Source organism: Rhinolophus sinicus, chromosome 3 (genome assembly GCF_057876585.1).
Source record: "Rhinolophus sinicus isolate RSI-liver-muscle chromosome 3, RSI-T2T, whole genome shotgun sequence".
In the NCBI taxonomy this organism is placed as follows: Eukaryota; Metazoa; Chordata; class Mammalia; order Chiroptera; family Rhinolophidae; genus Rhinolophus; species Rhinolophus sinicus.
In genome coordinates, this window is record NC_142503.1 from 105,192,617 (window position 1) to 105,220,133 (window position 27,517).

The 27,517-nt window shown below is 34.8% G+C and overlaps 1 protein-coding gene across 6 annotated transcripts in view; it reads right to left on the bottom strand.

Moving 5' to 3' along the window:
• Positions 1 to 27,517, bottom strand: part of LRRC49 (leucine rich repeat containing 49) — a 129,563-nt gene that overhangs the window by 17,371 nt on the left and 84,675 nt on the right. For all 6 annotated transcript variants that reach the window (XM_019736012.3, XM_074328207.2, XM_019736013.3 and 3 more), the window contains 3 exons: positions 21,407 to 21,490; positions 18,171 to 18,337; positions 317 to 554 (listed from right to left, as the gene is read on the bottom strand). In XM_019736012.3, coding sequence (XP_019591571.1) covers positions 317 to 554; positions 18,171 to 18,337; positions 21,407 to 21,490 — 489 coding nt within the window. The remainder of the gene's footprint in view (positions 1 to 316; positions 555 to 18,170; positions 18,338 to 21,406; positions 21,491 to 27,517) is intronic.

A 27,517-nucleotide genomic window follows, 5' to 3' on the forward strand; every position in this document is an offset into this window, starting at 1 on the left:
AATATATAATATAGGGTTAGGTGAGGTCCTGGTGAATGCTTGATAAAGTAGAAATATATAATTTGAATAAAATTATATTAGTCCTTTATACTCCATAAAAAAATCACTTTGTAGAGTGATCATTTGCAATATTAACAGAAAACTACAAGGGCATTTACAAAGACTAATGTAAATCCCAGGCCCAGAAAATCAACACAAAAGCATACGTCTCCCTGCCAGACAGAAACTGCATCAGAGTTAAAAACAGGCATTTGGCCTGAACGTACAAGTCGTGACTGAGAGTAACGCAAACATACTGCAAAAAGGAAACGTTTACCAGAGAATTAGGGAACTTCATCTTCAATTTGGGAAGCACTTGGACGATTTCATCAAATTCTATGAAAGTGAAGGACACTGTTGTCACCATTCCTGCTGTTTGAACACTCCAGTTCCGATCCAGAGACTCCAGGGCCCCTGAGCCATACAGGGACAGGGTGTCCCCGTCTACTTCAACCAGGTGTGTGTCCGTGACAGACAAGCCTTGCAAAGCATTGGTGAGCACTGGGTCCAGAGGCCTGGAAAACCCGACATAGGATTTTAAATGATAGCCTTATCACACAAAGGAAATAACGGAACATCAAGACCTCTTGGAAAAGGTATTTGAAATTCTATATTCACTTTTGCATTTCAACAGTTAAACCCGGAGCACCGAGGACTAATTTTCAATAGAATATGTGGAAGTTCTGTGGACTATCTTCTGTTCAGATATTTTAATTCAAAAAGACGCACATGCTAATTAAAACTACCCCACCTTTTAACCCAGACTATTTACATCAATGAAAGATAACTGATACTCGATTTAGTTTTAAAACAATACATTTAATGTACCATGGATATCTTTTCATGTCAATACAAAGAGATTTTCCTAACCTATAGTATTCCATTGTCTGACTGAAAAAAACAACAACCTCATTTTACAAAACACTATTTCTATAGCAAGAACAATATAATACAAAAATATGTTTATAAAACACTTGGGACGAATAAAATAACTGTTAACCATAGTTTATCTCTCAGCAGTTGGATTAAGGGGTAACTTTGACTTTCTGTTTTTCAATACTTCAGTGTGGTTTGAAATTTTACACAAGGATAGTACAATTATAAGCAGTAAAATTAATAAAGATTTCCTCCCCATTTTGAAATAAGAAATGATAAAAAACAGTTCACTGTTTAGTCTGTAGAATGGACACACACACACACATATACACACATACAATCACTTCACATACATTACTCAATCTGAGTTATCTTAAGGAGGATCCCCAACCATAAGGTATGTTTTGAGTAAAGGGGCAGAATCAGTGATATGGACACAGAGAGAGTTAGTAAGAAGTTTTCTCAGGTGAGGCAAAGACAAATAATAAAGTGAGGTCAAGGCAAGGAAAAAAGGGAGCTAATTGATGGAGTGATGCGTGATGGCCCTGATACAGGGCAAAAGAAGTTTTTTTAATATAAAAATGATGGGCAATTAGAGCTATGTACCAAAAACATGAATAAATCCTTTGAGAAGTGGTTTTGCTTTATATTGTATATTTGGAAGTGTTTTGCTTTTCTTTTTCCAGATGATTATAAGTTTAAGAATATAAACTACAAAATAAAAGTCTATGATCAGAAGGGGATGATTTATTTTGTTTAAAGATTTGTCAAACAAACTGTTGGGAAAATAAGTGAAATAATAAGTAAGCCTAGACTCAGCAAAACAGGTATATAGTTACCAAACAAAGAAGAATTAATCTCTAATTTACATAGATCTCACATGGATATTCAGTGAAAGCAAATGGCAAGTGTGCTGGGCTGTAGGCAGGCTCATCCTTCTCAATAGGAAACAGCACCTGTTAAATAAGTAGTATAATACCTAACCCACGTCAGTTATCTTCTGAATGAGGCATGAGGTTAGCCTCTGGCCAATGTGAAACAGAGGAACTGCTCTCTGGGAAGGTGTGCTCTGATTTCCCTAAGAAATAACTTAGAAGGTTTGCTAACCAATGTTTCTGTGTTGGGATTGTCCTTTCAGTTTTCTTTGTATGTCTGGTAATATGTCCACCTTTTTCTAGTCATACATACATGCATATTGTTTTATTTGTCTACTCATTCATTTATTCACCAAACATTTGCTGAAAACCCACTATGTACAGGGCACTACATAAATCTTAACGATTATGGTAAGGGTAACTAAATCATAAGGACAATCAATACAGAAATTATGTACAAGTGTTTGGCTATGGCAGAAATTTTCTTCACTTTTATTGGGTTATGGTCCCAGAAATATAAATGCTCTAATCATACTCTGCAATTAATTTCATAAACACATGGGATATAATTTCTAAAAAGAAATACCTCAATCCCATAAAACAAAGAGATTAATCTGGAGAGCTTATTATGTGTTAGGTATTGTGGTAGGCACTGGGGATATAAAAATAAATGAAGATTATTTGCCCTTAAAGAGCTCCCAGTCTGGATGGAGGGTAGAGAGCAAGATAAATACATACATTAACTCTAATATAATATGCTTATTGTCATATAATGAATATTGAAATAATATGCTATGGGAATACTGAGGAAAGAATGACTAATTCTTCTAGAGGGGAGAAGTCAGCTTTCAAAAGGAGATAGCATTTGAACTGGTCCTTGAAAGATGAATAATAGAGTCATTATACATCAGAAGTAGAAGGAGGAAGCACACTTTGGGTAAGAAAAACAGAATGAAGAAAGACATAGACGCCTAATTATGTATAACATCTTCAGTGAAGAAGAATTTCAAGGTGGCTAGAACACTGAAGCACAGGGGGAGTAGTAGCTGAAGATGAAGATGAAAAGCCAGGTTTTATCCTATGTTTGAGGAGCAGAAAACAATTTTTAAATAAAAAGTATGAGGACCATATTCAACGCAAGTTTTTAAGTACCTACAATGTGCCATAGGTGGTGGTGCTGGGGATACAAAGGTGAATGAGAGATGCTTGTTCTCCGGCCTCAAGGACCCACCTGAGAGAGATAAGTTGGTCAATTGTGTGGAGGATGTAGGAGGGAGAGGCTGGATGAATGGGGATTAGTAGGAAGGCCAGCACAACAGGGTCAGCTAGACCATATAAAAGCATAACCAAAAAGAGGGCATGGTATAGTAGAAATGGCATTGGCAAGAAAACCACACAGATGTTAGTTCAAATTCTAGATCTGCCATTGATAAACAGAGGACTGTTTGGGCAAGCTATTTATTAATAACTTCTTTGTAGTTTCAGTTTCTTTGTATGTAATGGTGTGCATAATATATTTTATTTTTCAGAGCTGTTACAGAGACTAGAAATAATATTTTAAACCATACTTCATGCTTAGCTCAATACATTTTAGTGATTATTAAGAAAAGAGAACAAATAAACCAGATATTTAAGAGAAAAGAAAGATAGGACTTACTGATTGACTGACGTGGATGAAGGAGAGGAAGGAATCAAGTGTGATTCAAAGGTTTTAGAGTAGTTGACTGGGTCACCTGGTCCAGTTGTCTACCCCCGTCTAGTCTAAATTTACGCTCTAAGAAATATGGTATTCTTCTATGGAGGATCTACGTTTGAAAATTTGTTTTCCCATGAAGCCCAATATATTTCTATGGATATTTCCCAACCCATACATTATTTATATAACAGTAGGCTGTCTGCCATCAAATAGGAATTCTCTTCAAGATCATTAGTGGTTAATTCCAAGTCCAAACATTCATGTATTCAACTCAATCTTTACATAAGAATGAATTTAAAAAATACTCTATGTCTTCTTGATTACTGTAAGACAGGCTAATTAACATATATATTTAATTTTGTTTTTTAATTATAGTTAACATACAATATTATATTAGTTTCAGGTGTACAACAGTTGATTAGACATTTAATACCTAATGAAGTACAGGGTGATTAACTTAATGCCATAAAGTAATGAGTCCACGAAAGCCAGGATAAATGGAGAATATACTCTTAAATACCTCAATGGAAAAAAAGACAATACTTCAGAAGATTATGGATTCTTTTGGTCTGTTTCAAACACATCTTTAGGCTTTCTAAACAGGATAGGACAGAAAGCCTGAAAATATTTCGGAAGATTCTTTCCTCCATGAATTAGTGGTGCTGATTCTTACAATAACGTATTTTATAAATTTCTATTACAACATTAGTAGGTGTAGAAATTCATTTCATGCATTATATTTTATTATAGTATTATTGGCTAAAATACCACAGTGTTCACAGTCAGGAAATGACCAAAAATAAACCAGCCTCACTGCATGCATCCAATGTAAGCAAAGAAAACATTACACCAAGTACTTTCCCATTGCTGGCAGGGGAAAGAAACCTGCAATATGTCATTTTACTGCAGAGCTGTCCCAAATACAGTGAACAGAGAAATCATTAATGGGATATAGCGAAGTTTTATGGAATTTGTTCCCTTTATGTGCCTATAATTTTTTCATGGATACTTGTTTCCAGGCATTTAGTTACACACCCATAAGCCAAAGGTCACAGACATCGTAACACAAGAATTAGCCACCTTTTTGGCAATAAGAACTACTGAAGACCATAATTGTGATTTTTTAAAATGGAAAACCTTATGTAATATTTAAAAAAACAAATCAGAACTCCAAGGAAAAAACTCTGTGGCCCCCTGACCAGCTTTCTAACTTCAGAAAGAGCCAGGCTTATATCATTCCAGAAAGATAAAATTTAATTACATTTTTAAAGACTTACAGACAATGCAGTAATACAACTTATAATATTCAAAACACTTCACTTTGTACTTTTAGATAAAATAGCAGACAGACTGAGCACATGTATTTGAAACCTCTCCCTCTAAGATCCCATGAAAGTAATTGTAATGGTATAAACACACAACAACAAGTACAAAGTGGGGAGCAATCTGCAGCAAGAAGTTTCTGCCAATTTCTAGAAGCTGGAAAGTGAAGAACGTTGAGTGATGGTGAAGGACAAAGGAAGCTATAGCTTTGAAAATGCACTGCAGACAAGAATAAAGAGGGCAGCCAAGTTTCCCGGTAAAGTTTTGGGAAGGAAAGAACAGTTGATATGATGGAAGATTGGAGTGAGAAGTGAGAATGAACACAGGGACATTAACAGAAGATCTATAAAAGGACCCTTCTACCTATTTCTCCCACCACCAATAAAACAGGCAGAGTGGCATTGCAGATCAGTGGGGAAAAGAAAGAATACTCAATAAATAACACTAGGGCAACTGGTTATTCCTATAGAGGAAAAACTGATTTGTTTAATCAGATTTCAACCTCAAACTTAAAAATCAATTCCAAGTGTAATAAAGAATAAACTAAGAAAGGCCAAATTTTAAACCTTTAGAAAGATAAAATGGGAGAATATAATCTCAATGTAGTAAAATATTTTTTTCCTTAAGTACGATCTTTTATGGGTAAACCATAAAAGAAAATGTATATAAACTGGTATCTTCAAAATATAAATGGTATTTAAAGTCAAAGACATATGTGAAATTGCTTGGGGGAAAAGGAGAGAGTAAGGAGAGGTCTCGGGACAAGAATCTGAGCCACTCTACTATCTAGAAGTTGAGTGTCTAGAAGTACTTGAGGATATGATGATGAAACATAATGATGATTGGAAAAAGAAGATGTGGTACATATATACAATGCAATACTACTCGGCCATAAGAAAAGGTAAAATACTGCCATTTGTGACAACATGGATATATCTTCAGATTATTATGCTAAGCAAAATAAGTCAGACAGAAAACATCAAGAACCATATGACTTCACTCATATGTGGGATATAAAACTGAAAGCAACAAAGAAACAAGACAAAGAAACAAAAACTCATATACAGAGACAACAGTTAAGTGGTTACCAGAGGGTAAGGGAAGAGGGGGATGGTAGAAGAGGGAAAAGGGGATCAAATATATGGTGATGGAAGAACTGACACTGGATGGTGACCACACAATGCAACATATAGATGATGTATTATAGAAATGTACACTTGAAACCTAATTTTATTAACCAATGTCACACCAATAAACTTAATTTAAAAAAAATGCAAGAGAAAAAGAAAAAAAAAAACCTCTTGCATTGGTGTTACAATAGCAACGGCATTTTAAAATTATTGTTAACAGATAAAAAAAGAGAAAAAACAAAAACTACTAGTAACATGATATAAAATAAAAAGGGAAATATGAGACTAAATTAAGTCAGGGAGATAGTAGGCTTCAAAAAGATAAACAAGAAGTTCAAAGAATTTGAAATGTAGTAAAAGCAGCACAACTGTTTTTGTTCAACTAAAAAAAAAAAAAAAAAAAAAAAGCCAGGCAATAAGAAACCCCACGTGAAAACAAACTACGTAAGAAAGGCATGGCTCATATATGAAGCAAACTAAAGTGTGGCATGGTTTTGAACAATTTTTGAAGTGTAAATAAAAGGAAGCTGTTTCAATTTGGGATTAGTTTCCTTGAGTGGTTTAGAAAGCAGAAAATGAGATATAATCACAGTACACTACTTAACTCTCAAGTAAAAATAGTTATGTAATAGTTACATAACCACAGAAACTGAAAGCACTGTTTAGTAGTGTCAAATCTTTAGAAGATACCAATTGACAAGTGTTATGATTATAGAATAGATACACATTACCTTGATCTTGAAATGTAAAAATATAGCTTATACAATATGAAAAAATTCTAGTTCCAAAGGAGAGAAAATGGTAGGGCAGGGACCTCCAAAACTGTACCCCTCCATAAAAGTATAAATATGTTAGCGAAAACTGCCAGAATCAACTTTTTCAGAAATCTGGAATCTAACAACAAAAAATTACAACAACCAGGGGAATGCTTAAGAAAAAAATGCTAAATTTCAGTAAGAGCATTCTGTGGCATTTTAACGTATCCTGTTACCATCACCTAACTCCCCAGCTAAGTGGTGGCCTTAAAGATGGCGACCCATATTCTTCATGCAGGTTGCTAGTACCAGAGGAAGCAATATATACCTTCCTCTCAAAAAGTTGTGGTTGTATGTTTTGACATGTCTAGTGGCTCCATGAAGGACCAGCTCAAGGGCTTGCTTTTGTTTCACCTGACTCGGAACTTCCTCATGGCTGAAGTGGCTTTCTAGGTGACATTCGTTAAAAACATTTAAAGGCAAAAATGTATTGCTGACACATGGGACAAAACACAGACAGACCAAAAAGTCTGAGGAACAAGAGGCTGGGGGAGGAGATACTTGGGGAATAAGGGCTTTGGGAAGCTCCTGTAAATTTCAGGGAATCTAGAAGGCCACATTCATGTCCAGGGCTGGAAACTTGCTCAGAAAAGACCTGAGAAGACCTTAGGCGATCACTTGCGATTGTTGAAAGCAGCAAGAATAGTTATATACAAGGGATCCTCAATAAAATTAATAGAGAATTTCTCATCAGAAACCATCTAGGGCAGAAGGTGGTAAAATGACTGTCAACCAAGTGCTGAAAGGGAAAAAAATGTCGACCAAGAATTTTATTTCCAGCAAAACTGTACTTCAAAAAATAAAGGGGAAATCAAGACATTCCCACATAAACAAAAGCTGTGAGAGTTTATGGCTAGTAAACCTGTCCTACAAGAAATGCTAGATGGGAGGGGAGGTGGGGATAAGGGGGAAGGTGAGGGGATCAGTAACCACAAGATGGCCACAGGGATACGAAAGTCAATTTGGGGAATGTAATCAATAATGTTGTAAAGATTTTGTAGGGTATCTGATGGACACTTGTCTCATTAGGGAGACCACCTCAGGGATGATGTAGATGCCTGGTCACTGCACTGTACACCTGAAGCTGAAGCTGAACAATAATGAATGTCAACTACAATTATATATATATATATATATTTCCAAGAAGCGGAGTACAGCATTAGGAATAGAGATAGTGGAAATGTAATGGCTGTGTGCGATGTCAGAGGGATAGTGGATGGGGGGAGGAGCGGGGTTGTCACTGTGTGAGGGATATAAATGATAAATGTCTAACCATTATATTGTTTTGTGCACCCGAAACTAACAAAAAAAGAGAAATGCTAAAGTAATCCATTAGCCTGAAATGAAAGGACTCTAGACAGTAACCCAAAGTCATATGAAGAAATAAAGAATATCAGGAAAGGTAACTACATAGGTAAAGATAAAAGCCAGTATTACATTTGATTGGTAACTCCTTTTTTCTACATGATTTAATAGATAAATGCATAAAAAATAATAATAATAAACTTGCGTTAATGTGTACACAACGTATAAAGATGAAATCTGTAACAACAACAACATAAAGAAGGTGGAGATATACAGGAGTTAAGTGTTTGCATATTATTGCAACGAAGTTGGTATCAATGTAAACTAAATTGTTATAAATTAAGATGTTAATTGTAATCCCTAGGGTGACAACTAAGACAACAACTAAAAAATATACAGTGGAAGGAATGAGAAGGGAATCAAAATGGTACACTAAAAAATACATTATCATTAAACACGAAAGAAAAAAGTAATGGAAGTACTGAGGAACAAAGAAGATATACAACAGAAAACAAATAGAAAAATGACAGAAATAAATCCTTTTTCAGGCTTGATTAAAGTCTTGAACTAAAAGGATGATATTTATTTTTTTTTAAAAAAAACATGATTCTACTATATGCTGTGTAGAAGATTAAAAGACACAAATATATCAAAATTGAAAGGATGGAAAAATATTCCATGCAAACAATAACTAAACATGAGCTGGATGGGCCCCTAATATCAAATAAAGTAGATGTTATATCAAAAATTGTCACAAGAGATGTAAAATGACATTTTATATAGATAAAAAGGTCAATCCATCAGGAAGGTGTATCAGTCATAAACATAGGTGTACTTAACACCCAAAATAGATGAAGAAAAACTGATGGGAGCAGTAGCTCTACAATAGTAGTTGGAGACTTCAATACCCTACTTGCAGCAATAGATGGAATAACTAGGTCGAAGATCAATTAGGAAATTTAAGACTTGAAGAAGAGTATAAACCAACTAGATCTAACAAGAATATATAGAAGACTCCACTCAACAACACCAGATTATACATTCTTCTCAAGTGCACAGAAAACATTCTCCAGGATAGAACATACATTAAGCCACAAAAGAAGTCTCACTAAAGTTTGCAAGACTGAACTCACACAAAACATGTTCTCTGAACACAATGAAACTAGAAATCAGTAATAAAAGGAAATCTGGAAAATTCACAAATATGAGGAAATTAAACAACACACTTTTAAAGAACCAATGGGGTCAAGGAAGAAATCACAAGATAAATTAGAAAAATATAGTTGATAGCAGTTGCAAGTAAAAATATGGGAGGAGAAGTAAAAAGGATAGGCTTATCTTGCACAGTGCAGACTTGAGAGCTACTATCTATACCAGATAGAACTAGAGGAATATTACATATTACAAAAGTTACCAATGAAAGACTTACAGATACATAGTACAGAGAGGACAGGAGGTGATTGAGCTGGACATTCATCTATTAATATTATAGGGAAAAGTATACCTAAATTTTATGACTCAAGAAATAGCATAATACATATTTAGAGATTTGGTATAAAAGGAGTCAGCAAGATACACTTGGGGGAAAAAGTAGCCATATTGGTAAAAGGAAAATCAGGTGAATATATTATACCAAGAAAGTCAATGCAAAGAGTCTTCCAACAATGAAGAATGTAAACTACATTAAATGGTGTGGAAACTTCAAGTAAAATAAAGACATAAAGTTCAAAAAGCCAATCTGGATTCTCTGGTTAAGAGCTTCTGGTGTAGGCATATACAAGTTATAATACCTTAGAAATATTTTACCTTTCTGATATAAGAGATTTTACAGGAATCTGTAAAACCACAAACTAAATTAGAGAAAGTAACTACAACTACTAGAAGTTATAAGTAATTTTGTATTATAATCTTCACCAATAATAATTCACTGCCTCTAAAGTTTTATTTTTCTGGCTTCATATATAAATATCATCTGCCTCCTTGATTTAATACTCTTCAGGTCATTAAAAGGGGTCAGACCAAGATAATGTAACGGCGTGTCCATGGCACTTTGAACTTACATCAGTAGAAAATAAATCTTTTCCCAGAAATTGTGGATCCCTTTCCTAATGATTCATTACTGCTCTCCAAATCCTCATGGAACCGCACATCACTTCTCCCATCTCTCCAAAACTCTTCCTTTGTTCTTCTTGCTTAAAAAGCTTCTGACCGTGTGGAACCCCTAATAAAAATTCTGGAACTCTTGGCAGTAACTATAAGGCACAACAATTTGCACAACAGATATTTCCTCTTTCTCTTAGAACTGATTGCTTGTTTTTGAGACCATGAAAAGGAAGACTCTATAATTTTAATTTATTTCAGAGGGTCACAGAATTTTTGGCCATAAGCTGCTTAAAACGTTCAAAGTGTGAGGAAAGTCACATTAATAGTCCACGTATCAGAGATAGTTTTGCCATGTAAAAGAGCCAATTAATAAAAAAGACACTCTTGTCAATTTTATTACTCTTTTCAAAGAATCAGCTTTGTTGCACTATTTTTTCTGTTGTCTTTTTGTTCTCTATTTCATTTAATTCTGCTCTAACTTTCATTACTTCCTTCTTTGGGCTTCATTTGTTCTTAGTTTTCTAGTCCTTTAAGATGTAATGTTAGGTTGTTTATTTAGGATTTTTCTTGTTTCTTGCGATAGGCCTATACTGATATAAATTTCCCTCTTGTTATTGCTTTTGTTGTATCCCAAAATATGTCATATTGTCATTCTCATTTGTCTCTATGTATATTTCCATTTCTCCTTTTATTTCTTCTTTGACCCAGTCTTCTTTAGTGGCATGTTGTTTAATCTGCACATATTTGTGGGGTTTCTTCTGCTTTCTTTTTGCAGTTGATTTCCAATTTCAAAGCACTGTGACTGAAGAATATGCTTGGTATGATTTCAATCTTCTTAAATTTGTTTAGGCTAGTTTTATGTCCCAACATACGGTCTATCCTTGAGAATGTTCTATGAGCACTAAGGAAGAATGTATAATATGGTGTTCTGGGATGAAAGGCTCTGCAAATGCCCATTTGGTCTAATGTGTCAATTAAGGTCGATAGGTCCTTACTGCTGATTTTCTGTTTGGATGATCTATCCATATCTGTCAATGGTGTATTTAGGTCCCTTACTATAATTGTGTTTTGGTCAGTTTCCCCCTTTAGTTCTGTTAGTAGTTGCTTCCCATATTTTGATGCTCCCTGATTGGAGATATTGTCTATACATATACATATACATATACATATACATATACATATACATGTATATGTATATCTTCTATATATATGTACATATGTATATGTGTGTGTGTGTGTGTGTGTGTGTATATATATATATATATATATATATATATATGTATATCTTGATGTATTGTCCTCTTGACAAACCTCTCGCTAGACTCACAAAAGAAAAAAGAGAAAAGACTCAAATAAACAAAATGAGAAATGAAAGAGGAGAAGTTACAATGGACATCACAGAAATATAAAGGATCACACAACAATACTATGAAAGACTACACACCATCAAATTCAATAACCTAGAAGAAATGGACCAGTTCTCAGAAATATACAACCTTCCCAGCCTGAATTACAAAGAACTAAAAAATCTAAACAAACCATTCAACAGTAAGGAAATTGAAATAATCGTTCAAAACCTCCCCAAAAGTACAAGTCCAGGACCAGATTGCTTCACTAGTGAATTCTACCAAACATTCAAAGAAGATTTAATACCTATCTCAAACCCTTCCAAAAAGTTGAAGAAGAGGTAATACATCCTTATTTATTTTATGAGGCCAATATTACCCTGATAGAAAAACCTGGGAAGGATAACACCAAAAAAAGAAACTATGGACCAATACCTCTGATGAATACAGATGCAAAAATCCTAAACAAACTAGCAAATTGAATGCAACAACACGTTAAAATATTATACATCATGATCAAGTGGGGTTCACTCCAGGGGCACAAGGATGGTTCAACATATGCACATTGATCAACGTGATACATCACATAAACAAAATAAAAGAAAAAAATCATATAATCATATCAGTAGATGCAGAAAAGGTTTTGATAAGATACGACATCCATTTATGATTAAAACACTCAATAAAATGAGGTATAAAAGGTATAAAAGGAAAAAAATGAGGTATAAAAGGAAAGTACCTCAACATAAGAAAGGCCATATATGATAAACACTTAGCTAATACCATACTCAGTGGTGAATACAGAGGGTGTCAAAAAAATGTATACATATTTTAAGAAAGGAAAACTGTATTAAAATTGTAATACTCAATATATACCAGTAACAAAAGATGAATACGAATCATGTTTCACTTCTGCAATTACAAGATGTGTTCAAAGTGGTTACCGTCAGTGTTCAGACACTTCTGATTACAACGAACTACTGCTTGAGCAACATTGACCAAAGTGTCCGCTTGTATACAGCTTTGTTGGCACTCCCTGTATTTGAAAGCTTTTCCTCTACGATCAGGAACAAGACATGGATGCTCAGTCTCACCACTACTGGTCAACATAGTACTAGGAGTCCCAGCCAGAGCAACCAGGCAAGAGAAAGAAATAAAAGGCATCCAAATAGGGAATGAAGAAGTATAACTGTCATGTTTTGCAGATGACATGATTCTTTATGTAGAAAACCCTACAGACTCCACCAAAAACCTATTAGAAACAATAAGTAAAGTTGCAGGATACAAAATCAACATACAAAAATCCATTGCATTCCTATATACTAACAATAAAATTTCAGAAAAAGAAATGAAAAATTCCTTTTGCAATTGCAACAAAAATAATAAAATACCTAAGAATAAACTTAACAAAGGATATGAAAGACCTATACACTGAAAACTACCAGACATTATTAAAAGAAATTGAAGAAGACACAAAGACATGGAAAGGTATTCTGTGTTCAGGGATTGGAAGAATCAACATAGTTAAAATGGCCATATTACCCAAAGCAATCTACAGATTTAATACACTCTGCCATCAAAATCCCAATGGCATTTAAAGAAAATAGAACAAAATGCCATCACATTTGCGTGGAATCACAAAAGATCCCAAAAAGCCAAAGTAATCATGAGAAAAAAGAACAAGGCTGGAGGTAGGTATCACAGACCCTGACTTCAAATTATACTACAAAGGAACAATAATCAAAACAGCATGGTATTGGCAGAAAAACAGTCACACAGACCAATAGAACAGGGAGCCAAGAAACAAACCCACACATATATGGGCAAATAGTTTTTGACAAAGGAGCCAAAAACATACAATGGAGAAAAGACAGCCTCTTTAATAAATGCTGCTGGAAAAATTAGAAAGCCACATGTAAAGGAATGAAACTAGACTGCTATTTGACACCATACACAAAAATTAACTCAAAATCTCAAAATAGATCAAAGACCTCAATATAAGACGTGAAACAATAAAATACATGGAAGAAAATGTAGGTACTAAACTTACAGATCTTGGTCTTAGAGAGGACTTTATGAATTTGACCTCAAAGGCAAAGGAAGTAAAAGCTAAAATAAATGAATGAGACTACGCATATATCAAACTAAAAAGCTTCTGCACAGCAAAAGAAACCATCAACAAAACAGAGGGGCAACCCACCAAATGGGAGAAGATATTTGCAAACACCACCTCCCATAAGGGACTAATATCCAAAATATACAAAGAACACTTACAACTCAACGACAAAAAAGCAAACAATCCAGTTTGAAAAATGGGCAGAGGACCTGAATGGATACTTCTCCCAACAAGACATACAAACAGCCAACAGATAGATGAAAAGATGCTCAACTTCACTAGCTATTAGGGAAAGACAATTCAAAACCACAATGAGATACCACCTCACCTCAGTTAGAATGGCTGTCATCAACAAGACAAGTAATAACTAGTGTTGGAGAGGCTGTGGAGAAAAAGGAACCCTCATACACTGCTGGTGGGAATGTTAACTGGTACAGCCACTATGGAAAGCAGGATTGAGGTTCCTTAAAAAAATAAAATAAAATAAGACTAGAATTACAATATGATACAGCAATCCCTCTTCTGGGTATCTACCTGAAATTTTTAAAAATATTTATTTGTAAAGATATATACACCCCTATGTTCACTGCAGCATTATTCATGGTGACCAAGACATGGAAACAACCAAAGTGCCTTTTGATAGGAGATTGGATAAAGAAGAGGTGATATATATATATATATATATATATATATATATATATATATATATATATATAATGGAATATTACTCGGCTGTTAAAAAAAGATGAAATACTGCCATTTGCAACAACATAGATGGATCTTGAGAATAGCATGCTAAGTGAAATAAGTCAGGTGGAAAACATCAAGAACCATATGATTTCACTCACATATGAAAGCAACAAATGAACAAACAAACAGAAACACATAGACACAGACAACAGCATGGTGGTTGGGGGGGCGGGAGGTAGAAAATGGGGAAGGATATCAAATATATGGTGATGGAAGGAGATTTAACTTTGGGTGGTGCACACATAATGCAATACAAGGTTGATGTATTGTAGAATTTTACACTTGAAACTTACATAATTTTATTAACCAATGTCACCCCAATAAATTTAATGAAAAACAAACGAACAAAGACACTCTTGCACACACTGCAACTGCCCACACTAGTGAGACTTGAACAGTGAATAGCCCTGTAAGAAGAGCATAGAACGCATTGGCTGAGATTGGAAGGAGATAAGGCTGGTCACTGTTTAATACTTTGGTCCCTGGGTCCACACCTAGTTCTACCATCAGTAACTTCAGTGTCTACAATAATAGGTTCAACTCATCTCTCCTCTGATCTTCACATCTACTCTTTTCCATCAACCCACTCCCATGCTGCAATAATGTCCTCCAATTACTTAGTATGTCATTACTTATGCTGTACTTCTAAAATCTTCAACTGCAAAAAATTACTCTGACTATAAATTCCCCCTATTCCAGCTCATTATTAACCTTCTTACTTCATAATTTCTCATCCTCGATCTCATTTAGAATTCCAGTCCCAGAAATACTAAATTTTCTCCCAATCTGTTAGCAACCTTTTGTATTTAATTCCTTAAAATATCTAGCCTATACCATATAACCCATCATTTCTTTCGTTTGTCATTATATTTGAAATTTTTACTCTTTATCTTTGGTCCTCTATCTCCTTATTCTTTATCAGACATTTAGCTTCTCTATGTGATACCTAGCTACTCTGTGTTCCTGGAATACTCACTTAACAATTCAGACTACAGTTGCTACAATTTCATGGTTTCTAACCTCATTAAGTTCCCCAGAATTTTCCTTCAGTCTTTCAACACTTTCACAGTTAGTTCCCTCTGGATACCAAACAAGACCTTAAAAATGCAGATATACACCATGAGTTTTAAAGTGATGATTTATTATCTTAAGAATGTTAATCCTTCTGAAATGAATAACTTAAATACCATTTGAATAAGATTCTAACATTTCTATTTAGATTAAATAATTTTAAAGTTCATATGCAAGAACAAGTGTGTGAGAATTGAAACTGTGAAAAGAAAATAGTGAAAGCAGATTTCCTGTACTTGCTATTAAAACTTACTACAAAACTACTATAATCAAAATAATCTGGTATTGGCATTAAAAGACATAAGTAGAATAGTGAAATGGAATGGAAAGTCCAGAACTATATCCAAATATTTATGGGAACTGAATATAAGATGAAAATGGCATTCTCCTGAAAAAAGAGAATAGTTTAATTAAGGAATGCTATTATTAGTAAATTGATGAGTCAATTGAAATAAAATCAAGTTAGACTCTTACCTAACACCATGTGTAAAAATAAATTTGATATATTAAAGGATTAACTTTTAAAACCTTATTTAAATTTTAGAATAAAATTTGCAAGACTATTTGGATAAACTTGGAACCAGGAAACCTTCTTAAGGAAGATAGAAAAAAATATTTTTTAAAAAAGAGAAGTCAGAAATAGAACTGACTCATGTAGTATTCCATAAATCTAAAGACCAATGACATAAAGTTTCTACTTTATAAAGTACTTTAGTTCAGATGAAGTAAAATGATAATGTTGACACTTAAATGATATTAAACAAAGCTCTATGGCAATATAAGAATGATACACTTGTTATATAAATTATCACTTAATTTATATTTGTATTCTTGCTGCCTGATTTTTTTTAGCTGAAAGAGCTGAGAAGCTTTCCATGTGGGTATCCAAGAGAACTGAAGGAAGTACAGTGATCAATATAAAGTAATCCTATAACCAAAAATGTAAAGTATATTTGTCTAAATATACAAGGCTTGACAATTAAGTTTGCGAACTCACCCTAGCAAAAGTGCTTCATACCTCATTGCTGAATATCACTATGGTCACCTTTGAAGTATACCCCTTGGGAAGCTATGCACCAATACCAGTGCCTAGTCCACCCTTCAAAGCAATTTTGGAACTCTTTTTCTGGAATGGCCATCAGAGCTGTCATCGTATTACCCCTTGATGTCCTGAATGCCACCAAAATGTCTTCCTTTCAGTATTTCCTTTATCTTTGGGTAAAGAAAGAAGTCATTGGGGGCCAGATCAGGTGAGTAGGGAGGGTGTTCCAATACAGTGATTTGTTGACAGTGCCCTGTGAGCTGGTGCATTGTTGTGATGCAAGAGCCATGAATTGTTGGTGAAAAGTTCAGGTCGTTTTCATCTAACTTTTTCAGGCAGGCTTTTCAGCACTTCCAAATAGTAAACTTGGTTAACTGTGTGTCCACTTGGTACAAATTCTTAATGAATAATCAATCCCTCTGCTATCAAAAGAGGTTAGCAACATTGTTGTAACAAGTTCTCAAAGTTAATTGTCAGAACTTGTGTATCAGACTTTTTAACTCCAGAAAATGTCCAAAATATTATTCTAATGCCTCTTAAATTACTTTCTTTATATATGACAAGCTTAAAGAATACTAGCTAAAAACTTGAAATAAAAGCTACATTATATTTAGTTTGAAATGTGTTTCAGAATTTGGTTAAGGGTATCTAAGGGTAGATAACTGCTTCATCAAATGAAACGGAATTGAAGCTCTACCTGATTTTTAGGCTTTATTTTTAAATTATATGTATGTTTTAAATTATAAATAAACTATAAAGATATATATGCTTTATGTCCCTCTCATTTACTTGATTCCAAATGCTTTCTTGAGAAGAGAAATATGCAATGTCTGGATAGTGTACTCAGATTTGCTCATAAACCAGGGATACGTATCATGAGACACATGTGGGATAGAAGCAAAGAGATTTGGAGCCATGAGAACAGACAAATATTATAGAGCACAACTGGAGTAATTATTCCCATTTCTTGCCGAATTGCTTAATACAACTAGTTAAGGAGTAAAGTTTTGTAGGGCTGCTGGGGATACAACAGACGTCAAGACAATCAGGACTCTTTTCCTCTGGAAGCTTACATTCTAGTGGAGAAAACAGATATGAAACTACTTCTTACACATTAATTAATTATGATTATGGTAAGTGCTAAGAAGGTGAAATGCAGAACGCTGACAGGTACAAGGGGTATCTGATCTAGTTCAGTCTCCAGGAAGTAGTTAGGGAATGTAAGGTTTCAGGGGACGTAAGGTTTAAATTTAAGACCTCTAGCCTGAGCTGGAGTTAGCTAGGGCAAGGAAACGAAGCAGGGCAGGCAAGTGGTGTCAGGGGAGAAAGCAACTGCTTCCAGGAGAAAGGTTCTGAGGTAGGAAGGAAGTAACTAAACTGAAACTCACTGAGGCTGCAGCATGAGAATGGGATAAATAGGTGAGGTGGGAACCGGGCCTCATAGGCTGTATTAAGTAATCTAGATTGTTTTCCTATGACAAAAAGGAAACCACTGAAGGTTTTTAAATTACGAATCAATTTACTTTTTCAGTAATTCATCTTAACTTTTTAATTTAAACTTCTAATTTCAGTAGACTTTCTTAAGAAAACTATTTTTAAATAATTATATGAGAAATGGGTTCCCATTTCTGCTTCAAATCCAGTTCTCCAAAGACTCGCGTGGGAAGGAGAAGCACTGCATACCCTGTTTCCTCTGCAAATGCAGAGGTGGTGCCTCCATCCATCTGACAGGGGTCCTGAGAAGGAGAGTCCGTATCTTTTCTATCTTGATTCGTAGCAATACTGGTGACTCGGTGTTGTTGCAAGTCCCACTTTCGAGCTACGTTGTTAATTGTTAACCTTTTCTTCTCCTGTGGAAAAGTTCATTGTGACAAGTATTACATCACACAATTTTATAGCCGGACAGTATCCCAGGAACATATTGTTTGAACCACTTATCACACTCTTAAAAGGAGCCTATTCCTTAAAAGTAGCTACCAAATGTGTATTCTAAAACAAAGTACGACTGGCCTTCATTTACCCTGTGTATTCAAATATTTCAATAATGCTCTATGATCCTTAAAGAAAAAATATATACAAATAATAATTATTCCCACCGGAGATATGAAAATTCACTATCTGAAAGTTTAACAGAAATTTATATACTTCAGTGTTATCCGAAATTTTAATTTGACAGGAATTTACATGTCTTTGTGTTTAAACACAGCAAAATGAGTAATATCTTAAATTTTAGGACTACCTAGTAATTAGGACTAATATAGTGGAATAATCGCAGCAAGGTTGAGAGAAGGAGATGGGACTGATCAATGTTCCAAGCTTCACAGTCCGAATTACAACGTCTGAAAATTAGTAATTATATGTAGACCACTAAAAGAAGATGTACTAGGGTGAAGTGTTTCTAGGTAACTAGTACCAGCCTAGATGAACAGGAAAGAAGTTAATTCATTACATGCAACTCATGCCTTAGGGTAGTGGTCCTCCGACTTTGGAGCACCTCACATTTCATGGGGAGCTTATGAAAACACTAGTTGCTAGTTCTCACCTCATCCTGATTTAGAGTGTTTGGGGGTGGGGTTCAAGAATCTGCAATTCTAACCGGCTCCCAGGTGCTGCTAATGGACCTCACCTTGAGAACCACTGGGCTCCGTTGTCTCACAGAAACCTGTCCAGACAGCAGATCGAGACTCTTGAAAGAAACTGTGCTTGGCTGAAATGTTTCTACTCGACATAAATGGATGGGGGAAAACAGTCACTATTCTGGTTAAGTCTCCATGATGAAAAGTTCACATTTTAAAATGGCATGCCCATTAAAAATAGAAAGAAAGGCAACAAGGCAAAAGATAAGTGTCTGTGTTTTCTTCCTGTCCCCCTTCCACCACCCGTCCCATTTTCTTAATGATCATTACGCATTGTCACATGAAACATCCCCAGCAAAAGCTGAGGGTCTTTGGTATCACAGCGCTGAATCTAAGGTTGGGCTAGAACACAGGCCTCCTGATTTCCCATGCTTTTCTTCTCATTAAAAAATTTTTCATTAATTACAGCTTATTGGGGTGACAATTGTTAGTACAGTTACACAGGTTTCAGGTGTACAATTCTGTAATGCATCATCTATATTTCACCTTGTGTGCTCACCACCCAGAGTTTAAAAGCTAAAGTAAGCCTCATAATCAAAGAGTCCTACTTAGTGACTTCAAGTGAAGCATAGCTAGTTTTTGAAGTTTTCATAAAAACTTTTCCAAATATTAAAAAAAATATGTTTGCAAAAAATTCAATGGCACATTTACAAAAACGCTGATGGTAACAAGCCGCTGAACTGGGATCATAACAAAACATTTTCAGTTCAAAGGTGGAGTCAAGTGCAATTTGTTGCCTGTTCTGGGCTCTACTTACACTGGTAGCCTTAGAGCTAAACCATCAACGGAATTGCTTTGTTTATTCTTCCTTTCCATGCTCTGGGACTCATACAAGTCTGTAGGGCTGAGATGATTAGTCTATTGATTGATTGATTGATTGATTGATTGATTGATGTGATTTTGTTCATTTATTCATTCATTCACTTATGCATCTTACAGCAGCAGCAGCATGATAGGAAATATTATTTTTTCTAAATGAATCATTCAGAAGTTTGCCAACAGTATTGTGTATAATGATAAATCTTGCTCCTATACATTAAAAAAAATATTACCTACAGCTATATTTCCTACAAACCAAGGTGTTTTTAGCCAACCCTTGGGGATATTCTAGTATAAGAAAGACTAAAATCCTATTGGCTAAATCAATAAAAAGGTAGAGATGTCAAGAGGGGCTTAGGCACATGTAACTAACGGGATAAAGGAAAACAAATAAAAGTTCGGGAGGAGTATGTTCATTGTAGAAATAATAGCAGGTGGAAAAAAATGTAGAAATAATAGCAGGAGGGTAGAAATTATAGCAGGTGGAAAAACATGTAGCATGCTGAGTAACACTTTTATAGTAGAAGGCCCGAGCTGAGATGGCTTAGGACCAAGTTTTTCTTTTTGTTGTTTAGGAGTAGTTTTCACTGAGCAGCGCACATGTGTTCTTTGCTCCGTGTTTACAAATGCATGTACCTGTGCAACTCATACCCCTATCAAGACACACCACATCTCTATCACCCACGTTCCCGTGTCCTGTTTATTATATACGACTTTGTATCTCTACTTGTCATTTTTTGAATTCTAAATGCCATTTTAATTTTAAAAAGAAAAAACCCTACATAAGTGTAATGATCATCAGGATGACATCCTTAGTTTTAGAACATAGTGTGAAGCATAAAAGGAGCTATAAACTTTAAGCTGTCTTTATTTGCTGTACTTTGTAATATTTATATAAAATATTTTAAAAGAAAACATTTTCTTTATAGAAAGAAATATCTGATATGTGAAATCACTTAAAACCAGTTTAAAACAAACTTCAATTTCTAAATTCCTCAAAATCTTTACCACCTCTATCTCAGAGAAGCTAACAGAGAAAGTTCTTAAATTTAAAAATCATTAAAAGAAAAAAGTAGCAGAGCTCATTAAATATCAGCAAAGATGAGAGTCTATTACAGTGGTTTCCAAAATGAAGTGCATATGCCATGGGGATACACAGGTGATGCAATGTTGTGGAAAAAAATGAGAACCTGTTATATTTATTTTTTGTCTCTTCTTTTTAAAATTTCTAGCTTTTACATGTGCTGTGTAATATACGTTATATTTCAGAAGTACAAGTTTATTTATAGGTAGTAACTTATGAAAGTTTTAGGGTGTTTGTTTATAAAAAAACATTCTACTGACAGGAATGAAAATTTTACAGAGTTTGGAAACCACTTTTCTAGCAAACTATTAATAGCTAGCTTCAATGTTCTCATACGTGAGTGTGGGAACACACACATGCACAGACATCAGAGAAAATACCTTAAGCAAAGATTGTTTATGACTTTCCCGCTTCTTCTCTTCCTCTTTTTTGGCTACAAGAGATGCCATACGCCTTTCTTCTTCCTAAAAGAAATTTTCCAAAATATATCATTAAGTATTTGGCCTTTTTTTATGCTAAATATCTTTGGTCTGCAAGTCTGTTTTTCTTTGTGAGAGGCATACTACTTAGCTAATAGAAAATACTCCCTTGAAGAAAAACTTAGTATGTGCCTCTTTATTTTCTTTTTCCTTCCTAATTCAAAAAAACAAAAACAAGCAAACAAACAAACAAAAACTGCATTCTTAATTCTAATCCCAACTCTGGATGTGATATAAATCTAGTTAAATCAAGAGAGAAAAAATAACGAGACGAGAAGAAAAAAGAGGGGAGCAGGTTTTTACAATTTACCTTAGTACGCAGTGCACGATAGTTCCACATAGAAAGACTTAAACCTTCTATCAGGAAGATAAAAAGGATCAAAACGATACTTCCCACAAATTTGATTTGATCTATGGTTGCAAATCAGAGCTTTTTACATGATAAAACAAAAACGAAAACCCTTTAAAACTCTCCACTGATATTCATAAATTAATCTCCCTTACCATCATTACTTTCACTTTGTTTTTAAATTGATTTGGCCAGTCTAATTTATTAAATTCTAATAACTATGAAATAACATTACAGTTTAGAAAATTTTTAAGTAATTAGTCATAATCGCAACACCATAACTCAAATCATGTCATTTCTGTATCACCTTACAATATTCATTACGAGCAAATTTTTACAAGTTTACAAATTTGCACAAGTTAAAAATTTTCACAAATTTTTACAAGGCCAGCAATCTGTATACACAGTCTTGATCATGCTTTTCCCCCTGAAGATTGTCAAATTTTAATAGAGTAAATTACAACCACGCCACTTTAAATTTTTATTATCAAAAGATTTTTGGCATTCAAAATGATGTCACAATTTGAGAAACCAATTTCTTCATAAAAGACAAGCTTGAGAATATCTTCAGAGATAGGAAACTATAAAAAGTAATTTAGTACATTTGAAGGAGAACTTTTAGAAATGAAAAATTACATAAACAGAAATTAAAAATTCAATGGTGCGGGGTTGAAGAGCACATTTTGCACAGTGGAAGAGAGAATCAGTCATCTAGAAAATAAGTCAGGAAATTTTCCTATATGCTTTCATAGCGCCCTATACATCCTCATTCATAACACTTAACCTGTTTCATTTGAATTATCTCTAGCACTATCTCTCCCCTCTCCCACCCCAAATAGCTCCATGAAGGTAAGAAGCATGTCAGCTCCTGGCACATAATAGATACTCAACAAATATATAATTAAGGAATGAATCATTGAATATACACCTTTATAATATTTGTTCAATAATTACTTAAAGTCAAATGATAGACATATTTCTAGGGTTTTTGATGTTTGCAAATTGCCTTCTAGTACTAAATGTAGTAGTAATTTATAATCCTACCCCAAGTCAACATTCTATTTAAAACATGATGAGTAGTCATAAGAGCTTCACCAAATATTCCTGTGTCTTCTCACATCCAGGCCACATTGTGAGATAGCACTTCCTGTACCCTTGAAATGAGGTGTGGTCATGCGACCTGCTTTGGCCAATAACATATGAACAAAAGTGACACGTGTTCACTTCTGGGTGGAAGCTTTCAAAGACAATGTATGATACAACTATTGTCTCTCACCTCTGCTACAGAATCTGCAAAGCTCCAGATGGTGGGTATTTTGAAGGCCCTAGAATGAGGACAACACAAAGCAAAGTGCCCGGACTACATACTATAGGCAGACGGGTAGTACAGACAGGAAATAAGCTCTGTTCCTTTAATCCACAGAGGTAAGAGAAGTTGTTACTGCAGCATAAGCTGGCCTATCTTGGCCAGTATATTGGTTATATTAAGGAAGGTCAAAGAGGCCATGAAAATGTATTCAAGAGGGTGAGCTATTATAAATGCTTCTGAAAACAAAGAAAGACCTAGACTAAAGAAGTATATTAAAAATGTACAAATAGAAACTATCACAGAGTTAAAAAGGAAAAAAAAAAAAAGAAACTAGAAATGCATCTACTAGAAGACTCTAATTTTAGAAATGAGCAAATGAATGCTCTCAGAAGTTTAGTAATTTATATAAGGTCACATAGCTAGTGACACAGTTAGGACCAGGACCAGAAGGCACATCTTATAAGAAATGGAATCTGTAGTACTTTTTTATAGTAAGGGTATATTTAGATGTATTTGACTGATTTTAGAGAGATGAAAAAGCTGAGGTTAAAATTCAGTAGTAATCTACCATATGATTTAGTTGTTTAAAAGGGAATAGAAATTTAATTTGATTTTTGGTGAATTTAAAGTGTCTTTTACAATATGGAAAATAGTTATTCTTAATGTTTAAAGGGTGAATAGAGGTAATGAGGAGAAATAAACTAAATAAGAAATTTAGAACCTTGATTCCTAGCTTCACAAATAGCTGGATTAATAATTATCCTAAATTCTTTTGTTCAGTAAATACTGATTTGAAACCTATTAAGTACAACCTATTTCAGAACAAACTTTTTTAAAGAGCAAATTATATTGATGTTCAATTGTTGACTCATCTATAAAAAGTGAACTAGAAACAGATAGGTTATTTAAAGGGTCAATTTCAAACAGTACTGGAAGCTGTATGGATCACGTACTACACATATTTAAGAGGTGATTCCATTAGATTTTCTAAAAGAATTTGAGCTTCTATTAAAGGCAGGACTTTAAAAGGAAAGCTAAACCTAGGAAAACTGGACATATGCCAAATCAATTCAAATATTGAGTGTTTTAAGGAATTTACACGTGATGACTGTATTTTAGCCCAAATAGTTAAAGGGTAACTAAACTTGGAAACAATAATACACTTCTAATTTTAAAGATAAGCTATAAATCTTAGTAAGAAGGAAAAACTGTGATATTCTGGCCTCTTCATGATACTAGTCCAATTTCTGGGATAAAAGCCATCTTTTAAGTAGCGAAAGAAAGAGAACTGTCTGGGACAAAAATATATGTATATATATTTTTTTTTTCCATACTTCAGTTTGTCATGAAGACTTAATATAGAAATAATTTCAAATTAATTAAGAAGTGTAATGATTTAATAGGTGTTTGATAACTTATACTCCGTTAGCAGATTATTAAGGCTTTAGAACAATGCATACATTATAGGAGAAGAAGTTTTGCTCCAAACTAAATAAAATGGTCCTAATATAGGCAGCAGTTTATTACGTGGATTTAAAAAAGTGAATGGCAATGTGGGTTTTTAACCACACACTTTAGAACAGATAGTTATAAAAGACACTATTTTCCTTGACTACATCAAGTACTAAAACAGCTTCAAAATCACTGTTGTCTAGAGGAGATGATCCATATTTTTCATTCAAATAATCTTGTTTTCAGAGAAAACTGATTTTTCCAGAGTCATAGTTAATGTCGGAGTGAACATTGGAAACTGTTACCCGACTTCTATTGGCCCAAGGATATTAGCTGTTAAATACTAGGGGGAAAGAAGTCGGAACAGGCTAGGTTATGCTGTTGTAACAACTTCCAAACTTACACTGGCTTACAATAAGAAAAGTTTATTTCTTGACCATGCAAAGAACCCTGCAACTGTCCTCCACGTAATGGCTGAGTATTACTGGGTGCTATGATCTGATGGCATCTTCAATTCAATATATGCTCCCACAAAGACCACTGCATGGGAGAAAAACATGGAAACTCATGCATTGGCTTTTAAATGGTTCTGTCTGAAAATTATATACTTTGCTTCTGCTCACATTTCATTGGCAAAAGCAAGTTGCATGCCCACACCTAACTTCAAGGGGAAAGTCGATACCATCTTTCCACAGGTCAAAAAGAGGAGGAGACCCAGACGTGTTGGTATGCATTAGTGATGTCTCCCACGTCGCCAGCAGTGGGAAGGAAACTCCTGTCTGTCTCAGGCAGTCCCATTATCTGGAGAGCAAACTGTAAACACGTTCATCTTAAGTCAACTAGATGTGGGTTTCACGTGAGAACTTCAGACACGGTGTCTGTTTCAGAACTGTGAGCATATTCTGAATTGCCTGCATGCACACAATACTGCCTTAGAAATAAAAGGAGAAAATCCTTCCTCCCAGGACTTTCTATAGAATGGTCCTTGCTCTAGCTTCTCAAAACGTGCCTTTTCTCTTAGACAGTTGTGAAAATATTTGAAGACCTGTAATATCTTCCTTATGTCTTCTCCTTTGTCAACAAATCATGCCAGGTTCTCTGGAAGTACTCCAGCTTAGCATGAGCCCTCTCTCTAATAGTTCAGGTATAATCTGATCATTAAAGAAAAAAATAAAAAAACGGAGACTATTGTCTCCATTTTTCTGAATTCCCTATTTCTATAAATGAACACTGTTTTAAACCGTATTAACTTCTAACAATCACACCTCACAATTAACTCAATTTGAACACATCAATTCCAGTGCTCGTCACTTTCACACATGCTACTACGTCTCAACTGCCATGAGCCTGCGTCTGGGCTGAGCCGTGCTCATTCATTCATTCATTCATTCATTCATTCATTCACATTGTGTATAACTGCTTTCACACTATAATGAGAGAGAGTTGAGTGGTTTTCAACACAGACTGTTTTGTCCCCAAAGTCTAAAATATTTACAATCGGGTCCTTTACAGATAAAGATTGCCAGCAGCCCCGGCTCTGATGGGTCTGAATTCAAACTTACTTATTCACCTGTTCTAGGCTTTACTTTTACTTCATTAATATTTATTTCCACTCTTTACAGACAAAAAGCCACTCTTCTTAACAGAGATAACATAAACGAAATAATTGAAGCCAGCAACTTGTATTGTCTCTAGCACCATACCTCTTGCCATTCCTCGGATTGGACCCCAGAAACTCTTACTGTGACTAATCTCCCTGCTTCTCATCTCACCTCCCATCTCATCCTCCTCCAGTCATCCTCTGGCTTTCTATCCTGCTAGACAGTCTCCTTCACAGGCAGTTCCAATTTAACTACCTTAAACGCATCAAGGGTTTCTCATTATGTCCACGACAAAAGTCTCAACTCTTTATCAGGACATAAAACGCCTTTCATGGATTAGCCCTGGCCAGTCAGACATCCAGTTCTCCTGCTGGTCTCTCCTCTGTGCACGCACTGCTCAGCCATGAACTACTACACTGTTTCCCCGAAAATAAGAGCCGGACAATCAGCTCTAACGCGTCTTTTGGAACAAAACTTAATATAAGACCCGGTATTATATTACATTGTATTATATTATATTATATTATATTATATTATATTATATTATATTATATTATATTATATTATATTATTATATTATACCTAGTCTTATATTATAGCAAAATAAGACCGGGTCTTATATTAATTTTTGCTCCAAAAGATGCAGTAGAGCTGATTGTCCAGCTAGGTATGTGTTTTCTCAGCACCCTCTGCATTTTGCATGCCTTCTCTCTCCCTGGAACACTCCCCAGATACACCCTCCTTCTTCTTTACTACCCTTCAAGTGTCAAATCAAGTATTTCCTCCTTTGGAACTTTCCCTGTATCTCCAGTAGATACATGAGTGCTTTGTTCTTTGATTCCATTGCGGGGGTGTGTGTGTGTATGTGTGTGTGTGTGTGTGTGTGTGTGTGTGTGCGCCGCACGCACGCACCTATCAGTCTATCTTATCTAACCAGTCAATTTACATTATAATCTGGCTTCATGTCTGCCCGTGCGTTACATTGTAAATTAAAATGAAGGCACGAATTATGCTTCTGAGCTTATCATCTCTAGGATCTAATACAGACCCCAGTACAGAACTTTTTTGGTTCAAAGTAATTAAGAATGTCTTGGGACTTTTTCATGGTGCCTGTAGGTCAAAAGAAATGTGTTACAGCTCTGTTTCCTGTAGTTAGGAAGCAACTTAATAAGTTTTCATGTTCTAGAAACTTAGTAGCCATTTGAAAAAATAATAATACATGTAAATTAAAATTAAGACAATATAGCACTCTTAAATAACCACAGTTTTTTACCACGGGAAAATGTGTACCTGTAGGGCAT